The 25805-nt window shown below is 33.4% G+C and overlaps 2 protein-coding genes across 2 annotated transcripts in view; both read left to right on the forward strand.

Annotated features, from left to right (window-relative positions):
- Window positions 1-25805, forward strand: part of LOC108905962 (complexin) — a 1206537-nt gene that overhangs the window by 488824 nt on the left and 691908 nt on the right. The gene's annotated exons all lie outside the window — the stretch shown is intronic.
- LOC111693147 lies at window positions 5116-6304 on the forward strand. Its single transcript, XM_023457312.1, has 3 exons — window positions 5116-5171; window positions 5273-5499; window positions 5820-6304. The coding sequence occupies exons 1-3, from the start codon at window positions 5116-5118 to the stop codon at window positions 6302-6304; spliced, it is 768 nt and encodes a 255-aa protein (XP_023313080.1).

The following is a 25805-nucleotide window of genomic DNA, read 5'->3' on the forward strand; positions in this document are numbered from 1 at the left end:
TGTCGCCGAGCCGTTGCGTTGTTATTTTGTTTGTTTGTTTTGTTTATTGTTAATAAAACCCTTCCTGGAGGTTTTGTGTTTCCTTTTGTATCTCCAACTTCAGTGCCACCCTGTATAGCCAGCCACTGGATAATATTCCACGTAAGCAATGTAAGGGTAAGTGACTGAAATGCATTTTCTGAAGATACATTTCTAAGTTCCCACGTGTTAATTAAAGCATAACGATAATCAAATAAACTCCCTTTCGAGAATTAAGTAGTAACTCTTTCGAGAATGAAATAGATAATTAATTAAAGGTAGATAATCACAGAAATAACCCCTCAGGTTACACACTGCTTAAAAAAACTATAACATAAATGTTTGTAAAACCTTGAAACAATTTTAAAAAATGATTTCATATTATAATCAGATTAGTTTTTTAATTTTTTTTATTTAAAACAGCAAAAATTATTATTTTAATACACAAATTAGTTTTATTTACAATTAGTAACGTATCTACACACCAATATTGATTAATACGTAATAAATCCTGTAAAAATAATGTTTTTTTTAAAACAATTTTTTGGCGCTTCGTCCATATTGACATCAAAAACATATGTTAAGTAAAATAACACGTCGCTGTTATAGAAAAGCAACCTGTGTGCACTAAATTATTTTTCATTAGCTTGTTTCACTATGTAGCAGTTGATAAAAAAATATATATAGATAATTAGTAACGTACTAATATTAGTTAATACTTAATAAATCATGTAAAACTTTATTTCTTTTTTAGAAATAAATTTTTTCCAAAGTTCGGCTCTCCCACGCCAATGATATCAAAAAAATATGGTGACTTTAAAATAACAAGTTCCTAAATTATACAAAAATAATCTGCAAAATAATTTTTAACTTCGCACAATATAGTCGATATAAAAGCAACTGGCAACACCAGCAGTGAGGAATATAACTTCATACGTAAATTCCGCGATCGCTGGTTTACTCTGTTCAGTGGCGGCGGTGGCGTACATAATAATTAAAGCGTCGTTTAAAAAACCAATTGTTAACTCGAGTATTTATTTGATTAAAAAAAAAGAATTACAAATTCGTATTCAGGGCAACAAGGGCAACACGTACTATAGCCGGTAAAAAACTGACGCCCACTTAAAGTTACACCCTGTATTAGAATGACTCCAACGAACATAATTTGTTTAATGTTTCTAAAAAAATTCTGGTTGCTGCAACTTTTTTGTTTAGTATTTGCCAAGCTTATATCAGAGAAGGGGAGTGAAACTTATAATCGATAACTTGGTACAGTCAATATTGATATAGTTTCTGTACTGTGAAATAAAAGCCAATCTGCCTAAAGCCGCCATGCCATATTCTGATACGCTTATCGTTTCTGACAGTATAAATTACGAAATCCTATTACTGCTTCAGCTAACAAATTCAATAATTTACGTTCCACGGACAGAAGCATCGGAATAACAGAAGCTAACCCATTGCACTTCAGTCCATACACATATTAAATGTCAAATATGGGATTGGCCGCAAAGCCTCCGAAATAATAGCTTTCCGGTATAATCTGAGCTTATAAATAGAAATTGACGGGGCGCGTTTGCATAATTTTCGTCTGAGGAAACAGCTAAAATCGCGTTTTAAACGATTTTCAGTTATTTACTCGTACAGCTTTTTACTAAGTTCTGAAAAACATTGATACCTACCGTTACAAAAGAAAAATATTATCTTAAAGAATATTATTTAGTTACTCATATAATTTTTTTCTTAATATGTATATCAAAATTAATTTATTGAAGTTTACTCACCATCCATCAATATCTCAAATTAAAGCATTTTACCCAAATTTCCTTGTTACCGTAGTATGCTTTACGATATACAATTACACACCACCCTGTATAGATATCCTAATACCTTTATTTCAAGCCATACAAATACGTTGTATTTTTACTGTTACCTAATATTTTTGTAACTCATTAGTGTAAACTTAACATTTTTTTATGCAAGCCAAATCTTGGCATCATTCACATTTCTGTGCACAAGGAACAACATATTTCTTTTAGTGGAAATTTTAGTTACACTGTTTTGTTTTTATAAACTGTTCTGTAGTTTTATGCAAGGGTATCTACCATGTTACGACTTAATTTTTTTTAAAAAGCTCAATAGCATATTTTTTTAAATCTAAGTCGTCTACAACGTCAACGGAACATTTTGACTGATAACTCAAAAACAAACATAATATCGTGTTTAAAAATGTTAGCGACATTTTTTAAAAAATTTACAATTGTCGATATTGCCAACACTAACTATGGCAATATGGCCAAGCCAAATGATGGCGATATCAATTCACAAATAATTATTATTAGTGAACAACTGAAAAATAAACTTAAATAGTAAAGTAGAATATGTAAAACACCTTTATCAATTTTAAATTTATTCACAATCAGAACACAAAAATATTATCCTTTACCTTTATCAATTTTAAATTTATCTTTTATCAATTTTAAATTTATTCACAATCAGAGCATAAAAATATTTTTAATCTTTCTTCGCCTGACCCATGCATTCTTCTTGGACGTAATCGTTATATTTTTTGCAAAACCGCATATCAGCTTGCCTATCCTCCTGACATAATCTGCAATACCAAGATTCTTTCTTTTGGTACAGCTGTTCTAGATCATTTTGGCAACATTTGAAATGGATGTATCTTTCTTACTATTTTCGGTTTGAAAAAGATCCTTGGTCATAAGTTGGGCTCTAGAGTTAACGGCAGATTTCCTAACTCTCTTGGAGTTGGTTACTACTTGATCTCAAGTTTTTAGTATTTATGTAAAAGATACACTCATCGTGTAAGAATAATTGGACTGTTCATTGCTGCTACTGCTGTCTGTCGTGAGTAATACATGTGGGTCTGCTACTTCATTTGTAATCCAGAGTTAGATGGACCCAATACCTTTGAGATTGAATTGTTTAAATTATCTTCCCATTGTTGCCGCGGTTCTTATCACTGATCTTGATCTATGGCGCTGCTCGGATCAAAAGCGATTTCTGAAATTGCTTCACTTTCAACGGATAAATTCCTGTAGCTCTAAAACTTGTTTTTATATCTGATGGCGTCATAGTTTTATCCCAGGCGATTGAAAAAATTCCCCTGAAACGCATCTTGCTCACTGAACGCTCTTCTGGATATTTTGAAAACATTTTACCACTTCGTCATCCCAGTAATACTCGATCGCTCTGAAAACAGCTTTGTCCAGAGGCTGTAATTCATGAGTGGTCTTACTGGGCAAGCAATACAACGCTGTGCCATATCGTTCAGCTGTCTCCAGAATGCTATAGTCCAAATGATATTTGCCCCTATAAAAAATAAGAAGGCACGGAACAAGCTCCTTAAATATTGAAAAGTGTTCTATCAATCGTGAAAAGTCTGATCGAATCCTATTACCTTTTTCTGTCACAAGTAGTTAAATACTTCAAGGTATCGTCTCCCCATTCTGGTTTAATGCGTTTTCTCTTGAATAAAACCATAGGAGGTATTGCTGGCCCAATACCACTGCCACAAGCTGCAATTGATACGTTTCAACCATGTCCATTTGCAATCATGTGCCCCCTTCATGCGCCTTTTTGTGTTAGTACTTTTTGTTGATGGTGCAGACATAATCTGTAACCTGTCTCATCGACGTTGTAAACACTTTCATATTGATGATACTCATCGCCGTCAATATTTCTTATAATTTGGTGAAATGGTCATTTATAATGAATCTGTTTAGTTTTTGAACCCTTGCAGGGTTCAGATTCTGTGCTTTTCTAACGCGAATTTGAAGATCCCTTTCCATAAACCTCTTAAGCCAACAACGCCTAGCCAATTTCTTTCCTCTAAACGGATTAGATATGCTATTCACCTTCGTGTCCCTATAGACACACCTACGTAATGCCGCTGCAGTGAGCGGATAACCTACTTGGGATAAACGAATTGTTTGACTTAGTCACCTTCTGTTGTTCCAGATAATGTCTGAGTGTCCTTTTGGGCACTCCATGGATTAGGATAGGCCCTATTTACTGACATTCCCATTGCCACAGCTTGAATAGCCTCATTTATAGTTTCCTGGGTCCATTGAACCCTAAAACCCCTGGCCCGAATGCGGAGCATTCTTTGCTCCTCAAAACAAGAACCGTAACTAGTAAATTACTGTTGCAAATGATTTTACATAAGCTATGAAACAAATTCACATGCAGTGCAATATGACCATGGTCTTATTAGCCCCCATCTAAATTGGCCATATTGCTCAACAATACCAATGATAACGCTAATTTATGATGTTGCAAAATCCAATCAATTGCTTTCATTGCACTGAATTTTTACAATATACATACCCTATCAGCACATGTATTCCAATTAAAAAGTACTTACTTGGTTTACAATGGATAGAAAAATGCGTGAAACAAGTTTGAGGTTAGGCTGAAACTGAATTTGGATTATCTGTTTTTAGATTGCTAATGAAATTTCGACCGCCAAGACAAGTTCAAATAAAAGTAGACGGGATTATTACTTATTAAGTAAATACGATGTTGTTACTGTGAATGAAAATAAGTCCGTAATAAAGAAAGTTCAAAATCAAGGCGATGCACTGATATATTTTATTCCTGAAGAAGACATATATAATAGACTAAAGGATATTCATATTAATTGTGGGCATGGATCAAGGGATAAGATGATTAGTATCATTCATCAAAATTGTTTTATTCCAAGACCATGTATTGCAATGTTTTTACTGTCGTGTAAAACATGTCAAACTAAAAAAAATAAAACTGTTAGTAAAGTAGTTGTGAAACCGGTTACTTCAAAAAACTGTATGACGCGTGGGCAAGTAGACTTGATTGATTTTCAGTCTATTCATGATGGAGACTTTAAATGGCTTTTAAATTATCAAGACCATGCAACTAAATATCTTTGTCTTAGACCATTGAGATCAAAACGAGCTCTCGAAGTAGCTGAGGAACTTTTGAAAATATTTTTGCAATTTGGCGCTCCCTCTATACTTCAGAGTGATAATGGACGCGAATTTACAAATATTGTTATTGAAGAATTAAAAATCATGTGGCCAGACTTATGTATCGTGCATGGAAGACCTCGCCATCCCCAAAGTCAGGGAAGTGTCAAAAGGGCAAACCAGGATGTAGAGAATATGTTAAGAGCTTGGATGCTTGACAATAAATCTACAGCATGGTCAACCGGATGCTACTTTGTACAATGGCAAAAAAATAACTCTTTGCATAGAGTAATAGGTAGAAGTCCTTTCAAAGCAGTGTTTGGAACTGAATCGAAACAAGGTCTCAAATCAACAAATCTTCCACGAAATATGATTAACTCTATAACCACAGAGGAAGAGTTGCAAGAAATGGAGACCGTAATTAATTCTTCAGTACAAGAAAATAGAAATAGTCAAGATAAAGAGGAGATAGTGAATGAAAACGAAATAGAACCTATGAAAGGGGACAAGAAAGGTTTGACGATTTGGAGAAGAATAGGAATAATGATAACGGAAATGACAATGACCAGGAATATACAAACGTAGAGGATATGGTAATCCAGCCATTAAATAAATCTCAATTATTGCCTATAAGTACTGAAAATGATGTAAGTGAGACACAAATTCATATCGTTGCGCTTGAATTGAATAATAATGTAGATGGTAATGTAGATATATGTTGTATAGTCTGCCAAAAAATTGTAACAGATTATGATGATAGGTGTTCACTTTGCAACATGCCATTTCACTCTAATTGTACTAATGGACAAACCTTATGTAATTTATGTTTCTCAGAAACATCAATAAAATTTCAACAGGATAAGTGTTTCGATGGACAAAAACGTCAGGCGGAGCAAATGATTTCTGTTACAAAAAAGAGGTTAGGTAATATAGAGATTGGGGACTGTGTTTTAGTTAACGTTGATAAGGTAGATCGTAGTCCTGGGGATCCTCCTAATCTTATTGCAGTAATTATAGATATTAAGAATGACGTATACCAAGTTGGGACTTCAGGTGGAATTATCAAATCTTGGTTTAATAGACTAGATCTTAAAAAAGCAACTTCAAGGTTTATCAGCATAAAACAAGTTAATACGTCGAAGTTTCTATCAATTAGAGAAGCTGTTTCTCTGGAGTCATTATTTAAAGGACAAGGATATGTGAAAAGTTCATGCCAACCCTCTAAAGTTCAGTGCAAAAGTAATAGATGCCAGTGCTTTAAGGCAAAGATACAGTGCAATTCGAGATGTCACAAAAGTGGTCCATGTATAAACAAATAGTTAAATTAATCACCTTATTTGTACGTTTAAATATATTTAATGTAATGTATTTGTGTATAATATGTTTATTATAAGGAAAATAAATTCATTTTATGTACTTGTTTTTGTTGCTTTGCCCTATTTGTGTAGTGAAAAACCTACAGAGCAATGTGACGAAAATTTTAGTCATTTCATGATCAGTCGACATCTAAATTGCAGCAAATCGTGAATGCATTCTTTGAACATGATGTGCCGAAAGGAGATAGTCGTTTCATGAACAGACCCGGCAGATGCTGTATTAATATAAATTTTCATTATACGCCGGTTGATCATGTAACACCTAGGCTTTTCGTGAACTGACGTATTTCACTATGTGACTACGACATATCCATTATCAAAATTTCAGATTCATATTGTCTTTGGTTCCTCTGAAACGTGTAATAGGCCACTTATCGTGAAGAACCCTGTATATGGCGAACTAGCCGTATTCCCTATTTGGCCATATTGGCTGGAGATACCATATAATACGAAATCAGATACGATAAACAAGGTTTTAAATAATAACAATCTAGATTTTCCCATATAATGCAGTCTTTGTCGGTGCCTACATTTTCTAAATTCTTATATAAACTTTCGTATATGTTCTTCATGAATAAATTTACTGCTGTAAAATATTTGCTGAAGTCGTAAAATAAATGGATTGATTTAACAATGTACTGGAGCTTTATCTTTACAGTTTCTTTTAACTCAATATTGAGACCCATAGAAAACAAGCAAGTACACTATTATTGATTCGATTCCGTTGGGAGCACTTGAAAATTCAGTCATTTAATGTTACGATGATGGCTCATCTTCAATGCACCATTAAGTGTAACGTTTACAGATACAAACTGCGATAAATTTTTATTGGGTATACCGCACAGTGCTTTATTTTATCGTGGAGGAAATATTGAAAAATAGTCTCGGCGCCAACGAGTTTAACCGCTTAGAAATTATAGTTACAACCATTTTATTTAACGTTTAAATGACTACTACCGTAATGCGAGAGATATTGTAATTTAAAGTGAACGTCTTATTTCTCGATTCGAAGTTTCAATTTAACTCTACATTAAAGCAGTAATATTCTTTTCTAGATATAGTTACCGTTTGCTTTTATTAATCGATGCTTTGAGAACATAATTACAGCATTAAGAGGATATTAATAGCAGAATTAATAGAATACATTGTCTCTACCCTTCTAATTTGAGATACAGTTTTGTGGAGGGATTATGGACTGTATTCTACACAATATGATATTTTACGTTGCTTTTAAAGATACTAAGTTGATTCAATTTTTTTTTATAAATTCCCATTATGTGTATTTTTTAATGCCTACTTTTGTTAAAAAAATAACTATGTAGACAAGCTGAGAAATAATAATATTTTAACATATTTTTATCTACAACCTTGTGATAAAGTTACTACATTATAAGATATTTTAAGTATGGTAATCTAGAAATTAAAACACACAGGGTGTTCCACCTAAGAGGGATTCTTCTCTAACTCTGTAACTGTAAAATTTATAAAAAAAAATGATTTTAATAAAAGTTGCCTGAAATCATGTGGGCAATGTAAAGAAAATATTTTTAGCTTCCCATTTCGCGTGGGCCCTACATAACATTGTTATTTTAAATGAAACACCTTGTATATTATTGCATTTTTGAATTCCTCGGTTAATATTAGGTATAGTTTATAGTACATGGTGTTTAAAACTTACCGTTTTCGAGATATTCAGTTATTTTTGAAAAAAAAAACACGATTTCAGCGGCTAGTTAGCCTCTAAACCGTAAGAGTTAGAAGCCTGTAGTTTTCACAGTTTCTTTTGACATAAATTACTCTATATTGTCATCTGTGAGCAAAACGTGTACCTTATTCAGACTCTGAAATACTGAGACCTACATTTAATTATCTTACGAATTGAAAAACTTTTTTTTATTGGAACGGCTATATTAATTGTCATGGGTAAATGCAAAATTGAATGCTCTTTCCATACTTATCTTTAACAGTTTTCCAGAAAAACCAGGGTCTTTTCTAAAGTCGGAAACAGTAGCTATGTAACAGCTGCGTCAAGAAGGCCTTGCAAAACCACATTTCTTTCACATTTTTTCAGGCCTGGGACTAACAGTGTCAATATTTACTGGCATGTTTAAAAAGTGGTTTAACAAACAAAAGTAAACCACTAACAACAACTAAAACAAAACGCAAAACGAAACAAACTGAAACTCGGAACAAACAAGAAGAAGTATCCTCCATTTTGATTAATACACATACGAATTCGGTTTTTAAAAGACTGTTCAACATTGGTCAGCGGTAGTTGGTGGTGTAACGTAAACTTTGCTTTTTATAAATTCCTGGACACCTTGAAGGCCAACTCACTGGTCCCTCGCGCCCAATCCATCTGTTGGTAAAAATTTCGTGTAAAAACTAATGAACCGCATCGGTATTGTGAGGTGGAGTACCATCATGTTGCATCCGCGTTCTTCGAAATGTAACTAAAGGAATGTCGCCTATAGTCTGTTTAGAAATGAAAGAGAGTAATAAAAGCTTATTATGTATGCAAATCGTAAATAAATGTAGTACTGGTGCTTATATTCAATATTTTTATATTATGCATTTTCGGTATAGATGAGGTGTACTTTTAAAAAAACTTTGTGCGATCGGACTGTACTAAATTGTAGCAGGTAGCTAAAATTTAATCCCCGACAATCCGTCTTTGTCTATGCCGCTTCAATTTCTCGGTCCATTTCTCTTATAAGTAAACAATATAAAAACAGCATTTCAAAACATGAGGCTACTTTAAGCATCATAACCGGGTTAAGAGGGTTTTTAGTAATTCAAATAAAATTATTCAATATTATTATCAAAATATTTATTTAAATTTAATGAATAGACTTTTATTCCACACAAAAATATATGTATTTTGAAAATTCAAATTATGGTGAGTAAATGTAGTGTTGTATAAATGTACAATAAAGAAAATAAAAAAGTAGGTATATTAAAATTCATCCTCTGAATATTCTGATGAATTATCTTCGTCTCCTAGATTGATAACGATAGGTTCCACAGTAACGTCAATTAAATTATCGAGTTCCCACATTTTCTCCTCTTCTTTTTGTACATGATGTATACATCTTTGCCAGTTATCTGCAGTTACTCGTTCCAAGGAATTTTTTAACAAAATTTTCACGTCACTTAATTTAAACGTCGTATTATTTCGCGCTACATCTCCTTTTACCTGCGCCCAGACTAATTCGATTGGGTTAAGTTCACAGTGATAAGGTGGTAACCGTAGTACCGTTATTTGGCGATTTGTTGCCATTTCATCGATAACATATTTTTTCTGATCTTTATTAAGATTGACAAGTGTCAAAAGTTCCTTTTTCACCATATTTGTTTCAAAAGAAATGTTTTTTCCGGATAACCATTGAATTATATCGGCTTTCCTCCAAGCAGTCGTAGGCGTCCGCTCGGTCTGCCGTGAATGGTAACTGGCATTATCCATGACAATTACAGACCCCGGAGGAATAAGATCCAACATCTGTGTAAAATACTCTTCGAAAACATCTGCGTTCATGTCTTCGTGATAGTCACCTGTATTTTTAGATTCAAATAAAAGTAAACCGCCATCTACAAAACCACTGGCACTACCTATATGTGTCACTATTAATCTTCGCCCTTTACCTGAAGGTGCCTTGAACCCTGTTGAAAGTCCATCCAAAAATGCTTGTCGAAAACTTTTTACATTTTTATCTTGCCATACTTTTGTTACAGTATATCCCTCGTTGACCCAAGTTTCGTCTAGATAATAAATATTCCTCCCTTCGTCACGGAATTTTCTAATTGATCTTAAGTAGGATCTTCGCCAACAAATAATTTCATCTTTATCGATAAGAACTGACTTCCTGTTCTGCTTTTCCCAGCAAAAATTCAACTCTCGTAAGACGGCCCATAATTTGCTTCTACTGATTTTTGGCAAATCGTTGTCCTCTGAAAGTTCACTTAAAATTTTGTTTAGCGTTGGTATTTCTTTTTTAAAATAAAATGAGTGTACTTTTCTGCGAATGACATTTTTGAAGAAATCATCTATAACGACTTTTGACCTCCCTGTAGATGATTTTGGGGGATTTACAGTATCTTGTTCATTTTTTGTTTCCTTTAAAAGTCTGTAGATAGTCGATTTTCCAATCCCTGTCATTTTGGAACACTTTTCCACGATGTCGTCAACACTGTTGGTAGGATTTTGGTGTTTCAATGCATTAAATACATTTAATATAATAATCTTCTCATTCTGAGACAGCGCACATCTTTTCACGCGTTTAGCAGGTACGTAATCTGATAAGCTCGACATTTTACCCAAACAATATTATATCCACTGGCACAATAGTCACTAAACACAAGTCGAATTTTACTCTACTGCACTAGCACGTCTTCGTATATTCAGCTCTAAGACTGGATTGATCTGTCACAATACACTGGCTCCTGCCCTATGATGTATCCAGTAAAATATACTAATGTACACCCATTACCTGTTAGCATTAGTGTTACCCGATAATTACCTGAAACGAAATATTACCACGCCCATGGCCGGTTCTTATCTCGGGGTTTTATTACTCTCTTTCATTTCCAAACAGACTATAACTAATCTTTTAGACTGTTTGTTAAAAAAATTAAATAAACTGCTCCAGTTAGATACTTGTCAAAAAAGACAATGGTCCAATGACATGGGTTCCCAAAATTGCCCCCCACACGTTCAAAGACCATCGTTGGCTATGAGTTGTTCGGAATTGGTGAGGATTAATGTGTCATAATAGTGGCAATTATGACTATTAACGAAACCATTTTTATAAAAAGTAGCCTCATCGGAGAACATGACCCGTTTAAAAAAATCATCTTGCTTTAACATTTCAAATGCCCACTGACAAAACTCCAGTCTCCGCTAAAAGTCTACTTTTAGTAACTCTTGGTGTAATTGGATGCGATAAGGATGTGCTGTGCTGTGCTTTTGTGAAATCCTATGTATCGACGTTGTACTAATACAATTACAAGGCTTTCTTGACGTTGTTACATAGCTTCTTTTTCAGACTTTAGAAAAGAAACAAATTTTTCTGGAAAACTGTTACAGATGTGTATGGACAACCGTATATCAGTCGAAAGGGCATTCAATTTTGCATTCACCCACGACAATTAATATGGGTTATCATTTGAAAAAAGTTTTTCAACTCGTAAGGTTATTCAATGTATGTCTCAGTATTTTCGAGTCTGAATAACGTACACGTTTCGCTCGCAGATAACAAGACAGAGTAATTTATGCCAAAACGAACTGTGAAAACTGCGGGTTTCTAACTCTTAAGGTTTAGACGCTATCTAGCTTTATTTAGAGAGCTGAAATCGTGTTTCTTTTCAAAAACAACTGATTATCTCGAAAACGGTAAGTTTTAAACAGCAAGTACATTTAATAAATCCTACCTAATATTAACCATGGAATTAAAAATGCAGTAATATACAGGGTGTTTCGTTGAAAATAACAAAGTTATGCAGCGCCCACGCAAAATGGAATAAACTGTAAAGCTAAAAATATTTTCTTTACATGGCCCACATGATTCCAGACAAGTTTTATTAAAACCACTTTTTTTAATAAATTTTACAGTTAGAGAGTTACAGAAGAGAGAAGAGAGTTAGGTGGAACAACCTGGTCTGCATTTACTCATCTATTTATTTCAATTGTTATGGTCGAGTTAGTAACATTCCCTCAATTAGTATATAACGAGCGTTCAAATAAAAACGTGGTCGAAGTTGGCTCTGACACATTGGACGTAGGGAGTAGCTTATAGCGACCAACTTAACCTCATTTCTCAACGAGCTGTATAGCAGCTGTCAGTTTCAATAACGTTAATGACTATATAACTTTATTTTAAAGAATAATCGTGATAACAATAACAAACAATTAAAGGAGCTGCGGAAAGTGTCCCCCTCCTTGTTATAACAATAAATTAAAGTAGCTGCTGAAAGTGTCCCCCTCCTTGTTCCAAGCACTTTTCACACCTGTTCCTCAAAGAATTAAAGACATTTTCTAAGATGCTCGGGGTATTGTTAATTTCACGAATCTTGTCTATAAGTCGAGCCAGATGGTTTAAATCAGGAATAGGCAGTTCAAAAATAGTGTTTTTAAGGTAAGGCCACAAAAAGAAATCACACGGCGTAATATCACATGACCTCGGTGGAAATTAATGTTCAGCATTGAGACTTATTAGTCGATTTTGGAAAACTTCCCTCAACATATTCATCGTCTCGCCCTTGCGCCATCTTGTTGAAAGTAAAAGTTTGTAATTTAGTTTGCTTCCAGCTGGTTAACAAAAGGAGCGATAATTTCTTCTCTATACCTTTGCGCAGTAAGAGTACCATTAAAAAAAATAGGTCCATAAATCCTCCTTCGATTGAGAGCACACCAAACTCCAATTTTTTGAGCGTGTAGAGGGCCCTCGACAAAAAAGTTATCTGGTTTTTCAGAAGACCACATTCTCATATTCTGTGAGTTTACGTAACCACTTAAATGAAACCAGGCTTCATCAGAAAAAAAGGTGATATTATGAAGTTCACCGTAGTTGTTTAAAAACCATTCACAAAATACAGCCCGTCGCGGAAAATCAACTTCATGAAGTTCTTGCTGACAAGTTAAACGATAGGAGAACAAACGCAAATCTTTTTTTAACACTGTGGCAGGTACCGACTGATACTCCCACCATTTGTGATAAAACATGTACAGAAGTTCTTGGCGCATTTTCCATTATTTCTTGGACATTTTCTTTTAATTCTTCAGTCCGCTTTTTAGGTCGGCCGCTTCTTTCTTTTCTTGTTACACTGCCCGTTTCACGAAAAACATTAACACAACGCTGAACTACACTTTGAAAAATTATGTACTCAACAACGCCGGGAAATTGATTTTGAAATTCTATGAAACATTCTTCAATAGAATACTTCCATATTCCATCAATCTTGCGTTCATTTCTAAAGTAGGACTCTATGATAACCACTTTTTGTTCTTGACAAAACACCATTTTAAACGCTTTTTAAAACGAAAATATTCAAATTAATAGCGGCGATATAGTGCTTTGACAGATGACGTTTAAGTTCATTTGCTATACGCTACGCCCTACGTCCAAATTTTCAGAACCAACTTGACCACGTTTTTATTTGAACGCTCGTTAGTACAGTGTTAGTTGTTATAAAAGATACGAGATAAGTTTATTTAATGACAACAAAATTTAAACAAAAGCAAATTATCTAATGTCAGTTACAAATAGGGCTGAATAACAACAAAATATATTTGTGACCGAATTTTAATTAAATTACACAAAACTGTATTTACAAAATGTACTTACCTACATATTATTATTGTAATTATACAGCTTGCACACAAACAATACATCAAAGGCTGCATTGACTAATTAGAAAATAAAACGGATATACTGTTACATGAAGAATATAACAATAATTAATATATTATTTATGGCTAGTCATAAAATTTAACTCTAATATTTACAGCATTGTATGTAGAGTATGCCTACGGTATGAAAATGAGACAAAATAATGTGATAGAGATGTGTCAGGGTTTTAAGATTTTATTTTACTGTTTAAAGTTATCGTGAGAGTTTGATTAGTACTTATCATTCTCCACATTCCAAAATCCCCGTTAACTTGTTTTCTTAAAGCGCGCGTACTGTAATACCTATAATTTAGACCGTGGAAAGATTGGGGGATTGTAATAAATTTGCTCTCTGACATTGCAGTTTTTTCGTCGTTAATAATAATAATACCGAGCTCCTTTTTTCATGTGGTAGGTGATAGTATTGATTTTGATTCTAATCAAGGGCGGAACATAAATATAAATTTCGGACCGCTTGGTGCTTTAATCGCATTTTAGTGTTTCTTTAATAGATTACCTTATAAGATAAAAATACTTAATTTATGGTTTTCCGTATGAGTGTTTCCAACAGAGGAGAATATAATAAAATAGAAAACATCTATTAATTCATAAAATCACATAAAGCAGTTAAGAAAAAGTATACATATACAGGATGTTTATTAATTGAATGCCGATACTTAAGGGTGTGAATCCTTGGGTCATTTTAAGAAGAAAACTTAATATCAACATATGTCCTAAACCTCTTAATTTTTGAGCTACATGGTGTTACAGTCTTAAGAAAAAATTTACTTTTTTATTATAATTTTCTTATCACTCCAGATATTTTTATGAAATTTTGTACACACCTATTAATCATTAAGGAGCATTGTTTGATGTAAAAAATGTTTTAAAATCTTTGCCAATGACGTCCGTACGAGGTTTGAACTAAACATTTTTGAAGAAAAAAATGGTACGCCACTGCTTTTTCTAAAAACTAAAATTATTTTTAAAATCTCCATTTATTTTACAGCAAATTCGGTCCCTAGACTTACTCTCGTACGACGCACCATTTGCACGTAAAAAAATGAAAACCAAAAAAAGTTTTTTCCCCAAGTTCATTGAGACTGCTTTTGATATTTTGTTGCCATTTTGTAGACACCCACCATGCGTGGAAACACTTTTTGTGGGGCAAAAATTAATTTTCTACTTTCACAAATGACGTTCACGTAGGCATAATATTAAATGTTTGGATAGAAAAAACGGTAAGCTCATTAAATGCCCCCTTAAAGCAAATGAAATAAAAATTAGTAGGCTGGGTAAAGTGTCATAATTTTTGACGCTTCTTTTCGCAATAAAGTTGACATTGATTTTTCATTATTAAAAAATTATTAGAGTAGGAGGTAAAATCTCATAAAAAATGGTAAATTTTACAATCGGTGAATTAGCTGACATGCATTTTACTTATGGGGTTGCCGACGGAAATGCATACGAAGCCAGGAGGATATACCAAGAGCGGTATCCAAATCGCGTACTACCCGATCCGAGAACATTTTCTGGGATTCATAGACGTCTTCGCATACATATGTTGATATTAAGTTTTCTTCTTAAAATGACCCAAGGATTCACACCCTTAAGTATCGGCATTCAATTAATAAACACCCTGTATATGTACCGCATGTCCGTATGTAAGTTTGGAATAAAATTTATAAAACATTTATGGGGTATTTGTTTGCAAAATTACGGAATAGTTCGATTTTGTTCTTTTGTTCCCCACTTTTCGATGTGATGCACGCATAGGTAACCGTAGTCGCGTTCTGGATATGATTTGAAACTATTTTTTTTGTAATAGCAAGATATGTGGAGTAGCTCTTTTGAAGACGAATTCTCTCATGTTCAGTTTTTCTTGATATCTCAATATTTTTTTGAGAAATTGCACCTCAAACGCAAGCGACAGGCAACTGTTTTTATTTCGTTAATCGGTATAGAATCAGCATTTAGCAAATAGGCATTAAGTGGAAAAATTAAAAAAAAAAGATATATTTTGGTCAATTTTTCTCTCAAGGCGTAAAGAGTGACATCTTGTCGGATGGCCCTTTTAAACACAAATTCTATTATGTTTGAATTTCTAGATATTTCATATGGTTATTAAGAATTCCTTCAGGAAACTCAAAATTCAAGCATCAGATGACTTAGAATTGCAATTTCTCAAAAACTGTTTGAGATATCAAAGAAAATCAAACCTCAATTCATATTTAATAGGGCTATCCAACGAGGTATATATTACTCCATATTCCTTGCTATTTAATAGTTAGCGTGATGTCATTTGACATTTTAACAAATGGATCTGTCCCAGAACTTTGTAATCGAATAGGTACATAACAAAAGTTTTATGAACTGTATTCCAAATTTTTGGGACACATGATATAGTATAACTAAAATATAGTGTATCTATCAAAATAATACACATATAGACATAAAATGAGAACAACTTTATACCAATAATTTGATACAGCCATGCAAACAGAGAAACACAATATTGTGAAAACACATTTAAATTCGATGACGGAAGATATTATACTTACAGGGTGACATTGTCGATGCCGAACGCAACGTTTAAAACTTTTTTAATAATATACAGCGCTTGTGATTGTGCTAGAGGAGTGTTATTCTCTTTAAAAATTGTATCCAGGCTCATCGAACGATTCTAAAGTTATAGTGGATTACAGTTTCAGTCAAAATAATAGATATCTGGAAGTGGGAAAGTTTGAATTGTAATTATTTTAATCGTTTGTGTATAATTTCAAAAAAGAGGGCCTAAAATGGTTCCTCGAGGAATGCTAGAATTGTTAGATACTTTAGACTTAAATCCTATAAAATTAACAAACAAACTGCGTTTTAATTTTTACATCTGATTTAAAAAAATGCTCCATAAGTATACCATAATATATTAAATCATTTGATAAAGCATCACGATCTACACAATCAAATGCCTTTGATAGATTATGAAATACAACAAACACATTGTGGTCACCATCTAAATTTATACAAGGTGTCGCACTTAAATGTGTTTTATAAGGCTGTAACTTCTTTACTTTTTGACCAATTTCAAAAATTTCTTTATTAAAATACATATAGGGTAAAAAGCTCTATCCAACTGTGATACTGCTGTTTTTATTAATGCAATGCACGGCCAACTAGGACGCGTTTTTTTGACGTCAAAACAGTTAATTGGTATTAGGGATTTTTTTCCAAAAAACAGATTACGTATTCTCATTCATCATCCTTAAAACGTCTTATAACCAAGTTTCATCAAATTCGACACATCTTCAGGCGAGCACTCCATGATGTCGCGCTTAAATCTGATACAAGCCTGTAACTCCTTTGAGAGATTGAGATTGTTCAGTATGGCAGTTTATGAGAACTATGTTCAAGACGAAACTTATCTGCAATTTCGCAAGGTCTCGCGTACCTTGCTTTGTTGGTAATCAATTTAGCGTAGGTAAAGTTTGATTGCGCAGTTTTGCTACTTTAATTAACTCTATAGACTTTAAGACTGCATCGCAGTTTGAGTAGATAGTTCTGGTATATTTTACATTCTTCTTTTGCAGCAAATAGTTGAATGTGTAGCATACTAATAATAATGATTGGAAAATAAATGTAGATAAATGATTCTTATATTCCAAAATATGCTAGCAATTTCTTCTATTCTTCATGGATTCATATTTGAAAACATTATTGACTTATACTTCTGTGTTTATATCAGGCGCCACTCACCAAATTGTTTTGTTCAGCTTTTCTCGCCTACTCATAACTTTTTTAAAGAAATCTAATAAAACCCCACATTTATTTTGTTTGTTTGGTGAGTAAATCAAATCATAATTTAAATTTTAACGCTCCTGGCATATACAGCTTGTTATGTGGAAATTTTTTTTTCGATAATCTACTTACGGCAGCGATGACATAATTTTTTTTTTAATTGACAACGCATATTTTTTTCGTTCGAAATTGATGACAGTGATAATTATCTAAACAACGGTGTGAAAATTTCGATGTCTTACATAACAATTTTTTTTTAGAAAAATGCACCTTAAGTTCTTGAATGCAATAATTTGCTGTTTACGGATCAAATGCCTTAGAAAAAAATTTATTCGGCAGAAAGCATTTCAGATAACTTAAGTTGCAACTGGTGTTATGTAATATTTGCGGAATTATTCATCAGATATTGTCAGGATCCTGATTAAACTGCAAAATTTAGAACCAAGTTCAACCGCACAAAATCCAAATAGTATGTAGCAAATTAAGGTCGACTTTTTGTCTTCGAGTTTGCCGATAAATTCCCCAAAAAAAAAAGATCCAAAGAAATGTTTACTTGAAAGGAGTAGATTACCTGAAATATTGAAGACTAAAAATCAGTACCGATTTAACATTCTTTGGTGAAATCGTTTAATTCGAAATGGCAAAACTTAGTGAACGCGAAAGAATTGATATTTTGAGGATGATTGGTTTCGGCGATAAGTTACGAACCCATCAAGAAGCTTGCCAATTATTTAATGCAACGTACCCTGACAGACCACCAATTACGCAATCTACGGTTAGTAGGGTACTGGCAAGGTTTGAGGAAACTGGTAGTGTGAAAGATGCTCCTCGTGCGGGTCGTCCTAGAGTAGATGATGAAACTAGATTGAATATCCTGGTGGAGCTCCAGGACAACCCTCATTCTAGTACAAGGTCGATTGCATTGAACAATGATATTTCACATGTAACTGTGGTGAACTTTCTCAAAAAAGAGAAATTTCACCCCTATAAGGGTCACTTGATACATGCATTGACTGAGGACGACCCAGACCGCCGTCTCCACTTTTGTGAAGATTTAATGCATCGATGTAACGGAGACCCCGACTTCCTCAAGAACATAATTTTTTCTGACGAGGCTACTTTTTATCTTAATGGATCGGTGCATCGACATAACTGCCGGTATTGGTCTCAGGAAAACCCGCACTGGGTGCAAGAAGTAGATCATCAGCACCCCCGAAAGGTGAACGTTTGGGCGGGAATAATAGGGCGTCGTATTTTAGGCCCGTATTTTTTCGAGGAAAATTTAACTGCTGCTCGCTATTTGGATTTCCTGCGGTTCGATTTGGTCCCAAGCTTAGCAGAGTTATTCCCGAACAACGAGGATCCTGATATTCCTGAGGAAAGAATTTGGTTTCAGCAGGATGGTGCACCGCCCCATTATGGAGTGCAAGTACGGGAGTACTTGAATAACACGTTTACTGGCCGGTGGATCGGGCGACGCGGAACAATCGAGTGGCCTCCGCGTTCGCCTGATTTAACACCTCTAGACTTTTTTTTGTGGGGCTATTTGAAATCGCGTGTGTACACAAACAGACCAGGTGATTTGGAAGAACTTAAAAACCGTATTCGTTTTGAAATAAATCAAATCGACCCGGGAATGCTTGAACGAAGTGTAGACGGCGTTTACACACGCTTAGGACAATGCCAAATGGTACAGGGTGGGCAATTCGAACAATTTCGCTAGACTTACACAAACATTAGTGTAATTTTACTCGTTTGAAATGTAATTTTGTCAACTTTGTCCTTTTCGGAGCCATTAATAGTGTAAGTAGACAATTATCACTTAAGGTGCATTTTTCTAAAAAAAATTGTTATGTAAGACATCGAACCGTTGTTTAGATAATTATCACTGTCATCAATTTCGAACGAAAAAAAATTGCGTTGTCATTTAAAAAAAAACAATTATGTCATCGCTGCCGTAAGCGGATTATCGAAAAAAAAATTTTCCACATAACAAGGTGCCCTGGATCAAATAAAAATCGACGGGTCTCACCGTTTTTCGAAAAAAAAATTGTTTAACGAAAATATGAATTTTATGCCGAACTTTTTACCACGCTGTATATTCAATACGTGAGATAAAAATAAAAATGTGAAACAAGATTTTACTATCAAATAGTACTCTCTAAACGTCTAAACTGTGTGTTGTGTTAAAATTTAGCTGTAAAGAAATGTTGAGAGCTGGATGATAGACCGAGTCCTCTTTAGTGAAGGGACATGTATCTTTATTCAACACACAAGGAAAATTGGGTACAACTAAATCTAAAAGCCTATCTTGTTGATTGATTATAAGATTGTATTGACTACCGTTAACAAGCTGCATAAAATCGCTTATCACTCTAGATTTGTGGTCATTACTAGTACTATGGAAAAAATGAGCATTAAAATCACCTGAAATCAGACATTTACTATCTACAGAGAAGCAGTAGAGTGATTCCAGTGCTTCAAAATAAGTCTCCCGTTAAAATTTACCAAAGAATACGAATACATTTTTGGTCACCCTGTATAAGAAGTGTAATAAAAAAATGGAAATTTAATATATCTATCATAATTTATATTTCAAGTTTCTACGTACAAATACATGTCGTTTGATTTATTGTAATAAGTGTAATTTAAAACTTTACTTCAAACACTAGTTTCTTCAAGCAATAAACTATTCCGAGTAAATGGGTATATATACATCGTTTTAAATGAGTTAGCACAGCAAGGAATGTATCGTTAATTACAAATCGATATAGTAGTTGGCACTGTCACTATTAGAACATTGCCAATCTAGATTCCATTGAAATTTAACACGCAACGAACTGTACAAATTTATCGTTCTGAAAGTGGTAGTGTGCTTTAAATTCGCCCAGAACTTGTTAAAGTTTTAAGGTATTTGATACAAGTAGAAAATTAGTTTTTCTCATATGATATAATGTATCTTTCATTATAGATATAAGTATTTCTTTCGGTCTTTCATTTGTTTGTCTTAAATTGAAAAATAGTTTAGATCGTTTTTTACAGAACATATTTAAATTCTTAAATAATATAGCAACCTTTAAAGAAATTATCACCTGTTTTATTAATATGAGTAACATCACTTTTAACAAAGACTAACACGAAATCAAAATATAATTAATATATCAAACTTTCTTTTTCAAGTGGCTCCTTTTAAACATAAAATTATTACACAGGGTGTACTACGAAGATGCGCAAACAAACTTTAAAAAGATGTGCCTCGGCTAAAAATTAGCAAAAAAGTGTAGATAAATTTTCGCCCGAAACAGGCCGTTTTAGAGTTTAGAAAGCAATTTTTTGAGTATTTTAAGAACGCGTAATGATAGCTTCACAAAAACCTGCATTCAGTACTTACAAAAAGCTAACTAGTAATTCCGCATTTCAGTCGTCAGTGCCATAAATATGAGCAGCTACTTATGAAAACAAATTACTAATGACAAATGTCATTATTTTCTTAGATTTTAGTGTAACATTATCGAATTCTCTCGTTGTACAGCTGATATACAAAAATAATTACAAATAAGCATAAATTAAACTTTAAAAAACCATTGTTACTTTCTGGAATAAATTAGAAAGAAAATACCAGGAAATTTGCAGTCCTAACGTCAGCTCTCATGTCCGCTATAATATTACTTAATTAACTATACGCCTTTTCTCAAAGAAACCACAAATCTTCTTGAATTGATTTGAAAATTATGAACCTATTAAAGTTTTTCATTTACAACTTCGTTAAACAATATCAACAAATAAGTGTTTTGTTAATTTGTTCTATTTATTCACGATATATCAATATTAAACTATATTTTTACGTTCAATATGTTAGTTATTATTTTCCTATAGCAACCCCGTTTCAATTTTTCTATGCGCTAACCAATTAACTAAAATTAATTGGAACAATGTATGCAGTTATTGTTTTAAAGTAAACAAAAATTATTATGCAGTTTATTCCAAAATATATTTTTTTGTAAATCTACAGTGATTCACAAGTTATGCAAAAAAAATGGGAATAGATGTGGCATGAAAAATGAGTCAATATCGTAAAAAATTTTTGTAAAATTGTTTTTGAAAAAGAAATTATTGAAGTTGTAGTACTTTCAACCTTTACATCGTTAGCCTCTAGCGTCGTTCGCGTTGTGCACATTACGCAATGTGCGTGGAGAGCACGTGGCCCCAGCGACCCCGAATACCTACTGAAATGCCATTTTAGTATTAACGTCGTTGCGATAGTGTTTACAATAGTTTTTAGTACTTAGTGTCACAAATAGATTACTCGGAGTTGGTGGATATCGTTTTAATTTTTGGTAAAGCAAGATAACATTTGTGTTATGGTGTAGCATTGGTGCTTTGGTGAAGCAAAACGACATTTGTGTTAGTTCGTAGAAACTGGGTCAGGCGGGCTCAAATGTGGATAAAATTTTGAACAGTTGTTGTAGCGTCACGTATGTCAAATTATTCTATTAATTAAAACCACAATTTTTTTTAATTAATAAAATATTAGCGGTAAAAGCAGTCGAATTTGCTGGTATAAAATAGGTGTTTTATAAAATTATATTTACCTATTTCTTTCAAGTTTTTGTCCGTTCATTTTTTATTACACTTTGCTGCCATGACGGTCGCCTTATGGAAGGTCGGGTTTTACAGTGAACCAGGTTTCAGTGCCGTGCAGAAGTGTATTTTTAAATAATTTTTTGTATAGATATATAATAATTTAATTCGAGGCCAATTTTTAGAAAATTATGCCTTTCCGGACCAGTGTGTGTAAAAACAATGTTGCTTATATTTACTTGAGGAACCCGTTTGAAGTTTGTGAACCCTCTTGTGAGACACCCTGTGTATCTAAATATTAATAGATGTTAAATTAGATATAGATACCTATTATCTTTGAAAGCGAAGCGCTGCATATAAATATATAATTTTTTTGCTATTAATATACCGTGTGTTTCACTTAAAGTCGGAACACCTCCGTATTTAGAATGGCACAGCGTTTCCAAAATTCTTTTTTTTATGAGATAGTACTCAAAAAGACATACTTTTTGATATAATATTTTTTGACATGTGATCTCTTCTACAGCCTACTATCAGTACGAACACACCCTCAAAAATTAAAAAACACAATACGAGTACGACAGTCAAATTATAGGTATATTTCTTTTATTATATCAGCATGAGTTTCACAACGAAATAAAATTTACATATTACTGTTTTCTATCGGTCCACCATCATTTGGTATGCACTGTCCAATTCTTCTCCTGTTGTATGTATGTATGTATGTATGTCGGAGGGTGGTGGAATTGTTTTTCCACCGCGGCACTTAGGCCTTATTAGGCCCCTTGTACACCCTCCTTCATTACTCGAGTACTTTTCTTCAAACCATCCTATTTACTACACGGGTGGCTTGGTGGCAAAGTCTCGTACAGTTTATGTATGATAGCATGGTCTTGAGTTACAGAGATTTTCTTTGCTCTGTTCTCATTACTATTTATCGGGGACCACACGCATGTGGCAAATGTTGAGCGACCCAGGTCGCTGGTAGGCTGCCATAGCCACGTCCCCGAGCCTGCCTTAGGTCTCCCATCCAAATTCCAGCCTACGTCCGAGATGCTTACCTTGGCAGATCGAAATCCACCGGCAAGACACCCAACTAGGCGGTCCCAATTTTCTCCTCTTGTTTCTAATAACTCTCCTCAACTGATGTGGTTTTATTTGTCTACATGCTTGTCTAATTCTATTACATAAATCTTAATTAAAAAAATTAATGTGTTTTGTGGGATTTTATGTGACCGAATAATCGGGCTCTTCTTTTTTAACGTTAATCTAAACGCAGAGATTTTTTTGAATTTTTTAAATAATGATTTCTGGGATTTAGTACATGCACTTACTCCTTGTAAAACAGAATCTCTACCGTCAACTAGATGGAGCACCTATTCATAATGCGGTAATAGTACGTCATTGGTTGAATGAGAATTTCCCGAGAAAGTGGATAGGTCGTAACAATCCGTTAGTTGAGTTGAGTGGCCGTCAAGAGCCCCAGACATGACGCGTCTTGATTTCTTTTTATGAACTGTAAAAAATAAATTGTATAACACAAGGCCCCAGGATAAAGAAAATTTATGTAATAGAATTAGACAAACATGATGACGAATAACACCACATCTGTCGAGGAGAGTTATTGGAAACAGGAGGAGACGAATTTCACAGTGCATACCAAATTATGGTGAACTAATAGAAAACAGTAATATTTAAATTTTATTTCGTTGTGAAACTCATTTCTGGCATAATAAAGAAGTATATCTTATCGTGAGCACCCTATATGAATGCAATCAATGAAACTGCATGGATATATGTACTTTCGGTTAATAAAATTATGGAAAATAACTTGAAAATATTTTCCACTGTTAATACAGGAAAATTTGCAATGAATGAAATTTTTCGAAGTTTGCACCTATTTTGTGAACGCCGTATAAAAGCTATAATAATGAAACTTTGTATTTAGGGTTTTGAGGTTTTGAGTTTGATCAAATCGAAAATGCTATTCATTTCTTTCTTTAAAAAATGCCTAATATGTTTTTTTAATTTTTGAGGGTCTTTTCTTAATGATGGTAGGTCGTAGAAAAGATCACATGTCAACAAAATATAATATCAAAAAGTAGGCCTTTTTGAGTAGTACCATATAAAAAAAATAATTTTAGAATTCGGCCTGCACCATTCTACGTAAATACGGAGGTGTACCGACTTTAAGTGCAACATACTGTACTATTATGGTAGGTAGTTGGTCTTCGTTCAGTGATGTTATATCTACTTATAGACCAGGAAAGTTAACGAAAAAATAGAGAAACTCGGAAAAACTCCTATCCGCGATATTATTGTAAAATTGTCTAAAGGAACATAATACAAGACATCTCTCGTCTCGTATTTAAACAAATAAGTGAGGAAAACAGTTTTTTCACTTTGCAGGGAAAACCATCAATTTTAGCGAAAAGAGACCCTTTTTAAAGGGTTCGTGAGTCGTTAATTTTCCACATTTTTCAATGCAATATACGGAAAATCGTGGTTTACGTCGTAAACTTTATTTTGCGAAAAATTCAAGTCTTAATGTTTATAAAAAATTGCGCTACGATTTAAAAAAAAAATTAATCTTATCTTGGCTCCTGTTGGTCGTAGAGGGTATTTTTTTAATTTTAAAACTGTATTTTTTTGCCAGCTATCCATTGCATCTATTTTCGGTGAGGTAGCATAAATAGCAACAATTTTATACAAATTGTTTATAAGCGAAAAACGCACGTTTTTTAATGCACAATTTGAGAATGTTAATGTCAAAAAAAACTGTGATATTTTTTAATGGGTCGCTTAATTACGTCTTTTAAGATTACAATGGCGCTTTCAAAATCATGTTTGGTTGAAAAGTAACGCCTGTACAGAGGCTTAAACTTCATAACTTTTGGAGCCTCTGTTATAAACAAATTGAATTGTGCGAAAACTATTGCACCTACAGCGCTCACTTTTGGCACACTTTTAAAGTATGACAAAACCCTCAACTTGTCATAGGTTTTATAAAATTTTAACAATAAATGCGATAGTTATAAACAAATTAAAAAATGGGAACTTTTCTTGTTTTTTTGCAATAACTTTTTTGTTTATTAACCGATTTTAATTTAACAAGTCTCATTTTGTAGATAATTTTATTCCCTACAAGTCTGAGAGTCACTTTTCGCTAAAATTGATGGTTTTCCCTGCAAAGTGAAAAAACTCTTTTCCTCACTTATTTGTTTAAATAGAAAAGTTAGCTAATAAAATTTTTTGACTCACGAGATGAGAGATGTCTTGTATTATGTTCCTTTAGACAATTTTACAATAATCTCGCGGATAGGAATTTTTTCGAGTAAAAATTGTACAAACTAGGATAGGAAGGAATTTTTTAGACGATAATATGTTTCATTAACTCATAATTTCTGTACTAGGTATATGTTTTTCCATTAGTACCTATAGATTGTTCTTAATTGTAGCTTGTGTATATGCAATTATTTCTTTAGGTACCTAGAAATTAGTCTATGGCAGCTTATTGCAATATTCTTAATTATTAACGTTTTCTCAATTGATAATGGGTAGACATAAAAATATTAATCTGTTTTGTTCAGTACAACATATTTCAACCCTAATTACGAGTATTATGAAAGCAGCATATAAATCTAAAAAAATTAACATCACAGTCGAATACAAATTGCGAGTTGG

Source organism: Anoplophora glabripennis, unplaced genomic scaffold, assembly GCF_000390285.2.
Source record: "Anoplophora glabripennis isolate ALB-LARVAE unplaced genomic scaffold, Agla_2.0 scaffold26, whole genome shotgun sequence".
Classification (NCBI taxonomy): Eukaryota; Metazoa; Arthropoda; class Insecta; order Coleoptera; family Cerambycidae; genus Anoplophora; species Anoplophora glabripennis.

Coding starts and splice junctions, on each gene's coding strand:
- LOC111693147 (XM_023457312.1), top strand. CDS start 5,116: ATGGAAGACCTCGCCATCCCCAAAGTCAGGGAAGTGTCAAAAGGGCAA. Junction 5,172..5,272: donor TCAAAAGGGCAAACCAGGAT/GTAGAGAATATG, acceptor CTCTTTGCATAG/AGTAATAGGTAGAAGTCCTT. Junction 5,500..5,819: donor TATGAAAGGGGACAAGAAAG/GTTTGACGATTT, acceptor TATGTTTCTCAG/AAACATCAATAAAATTTCAA.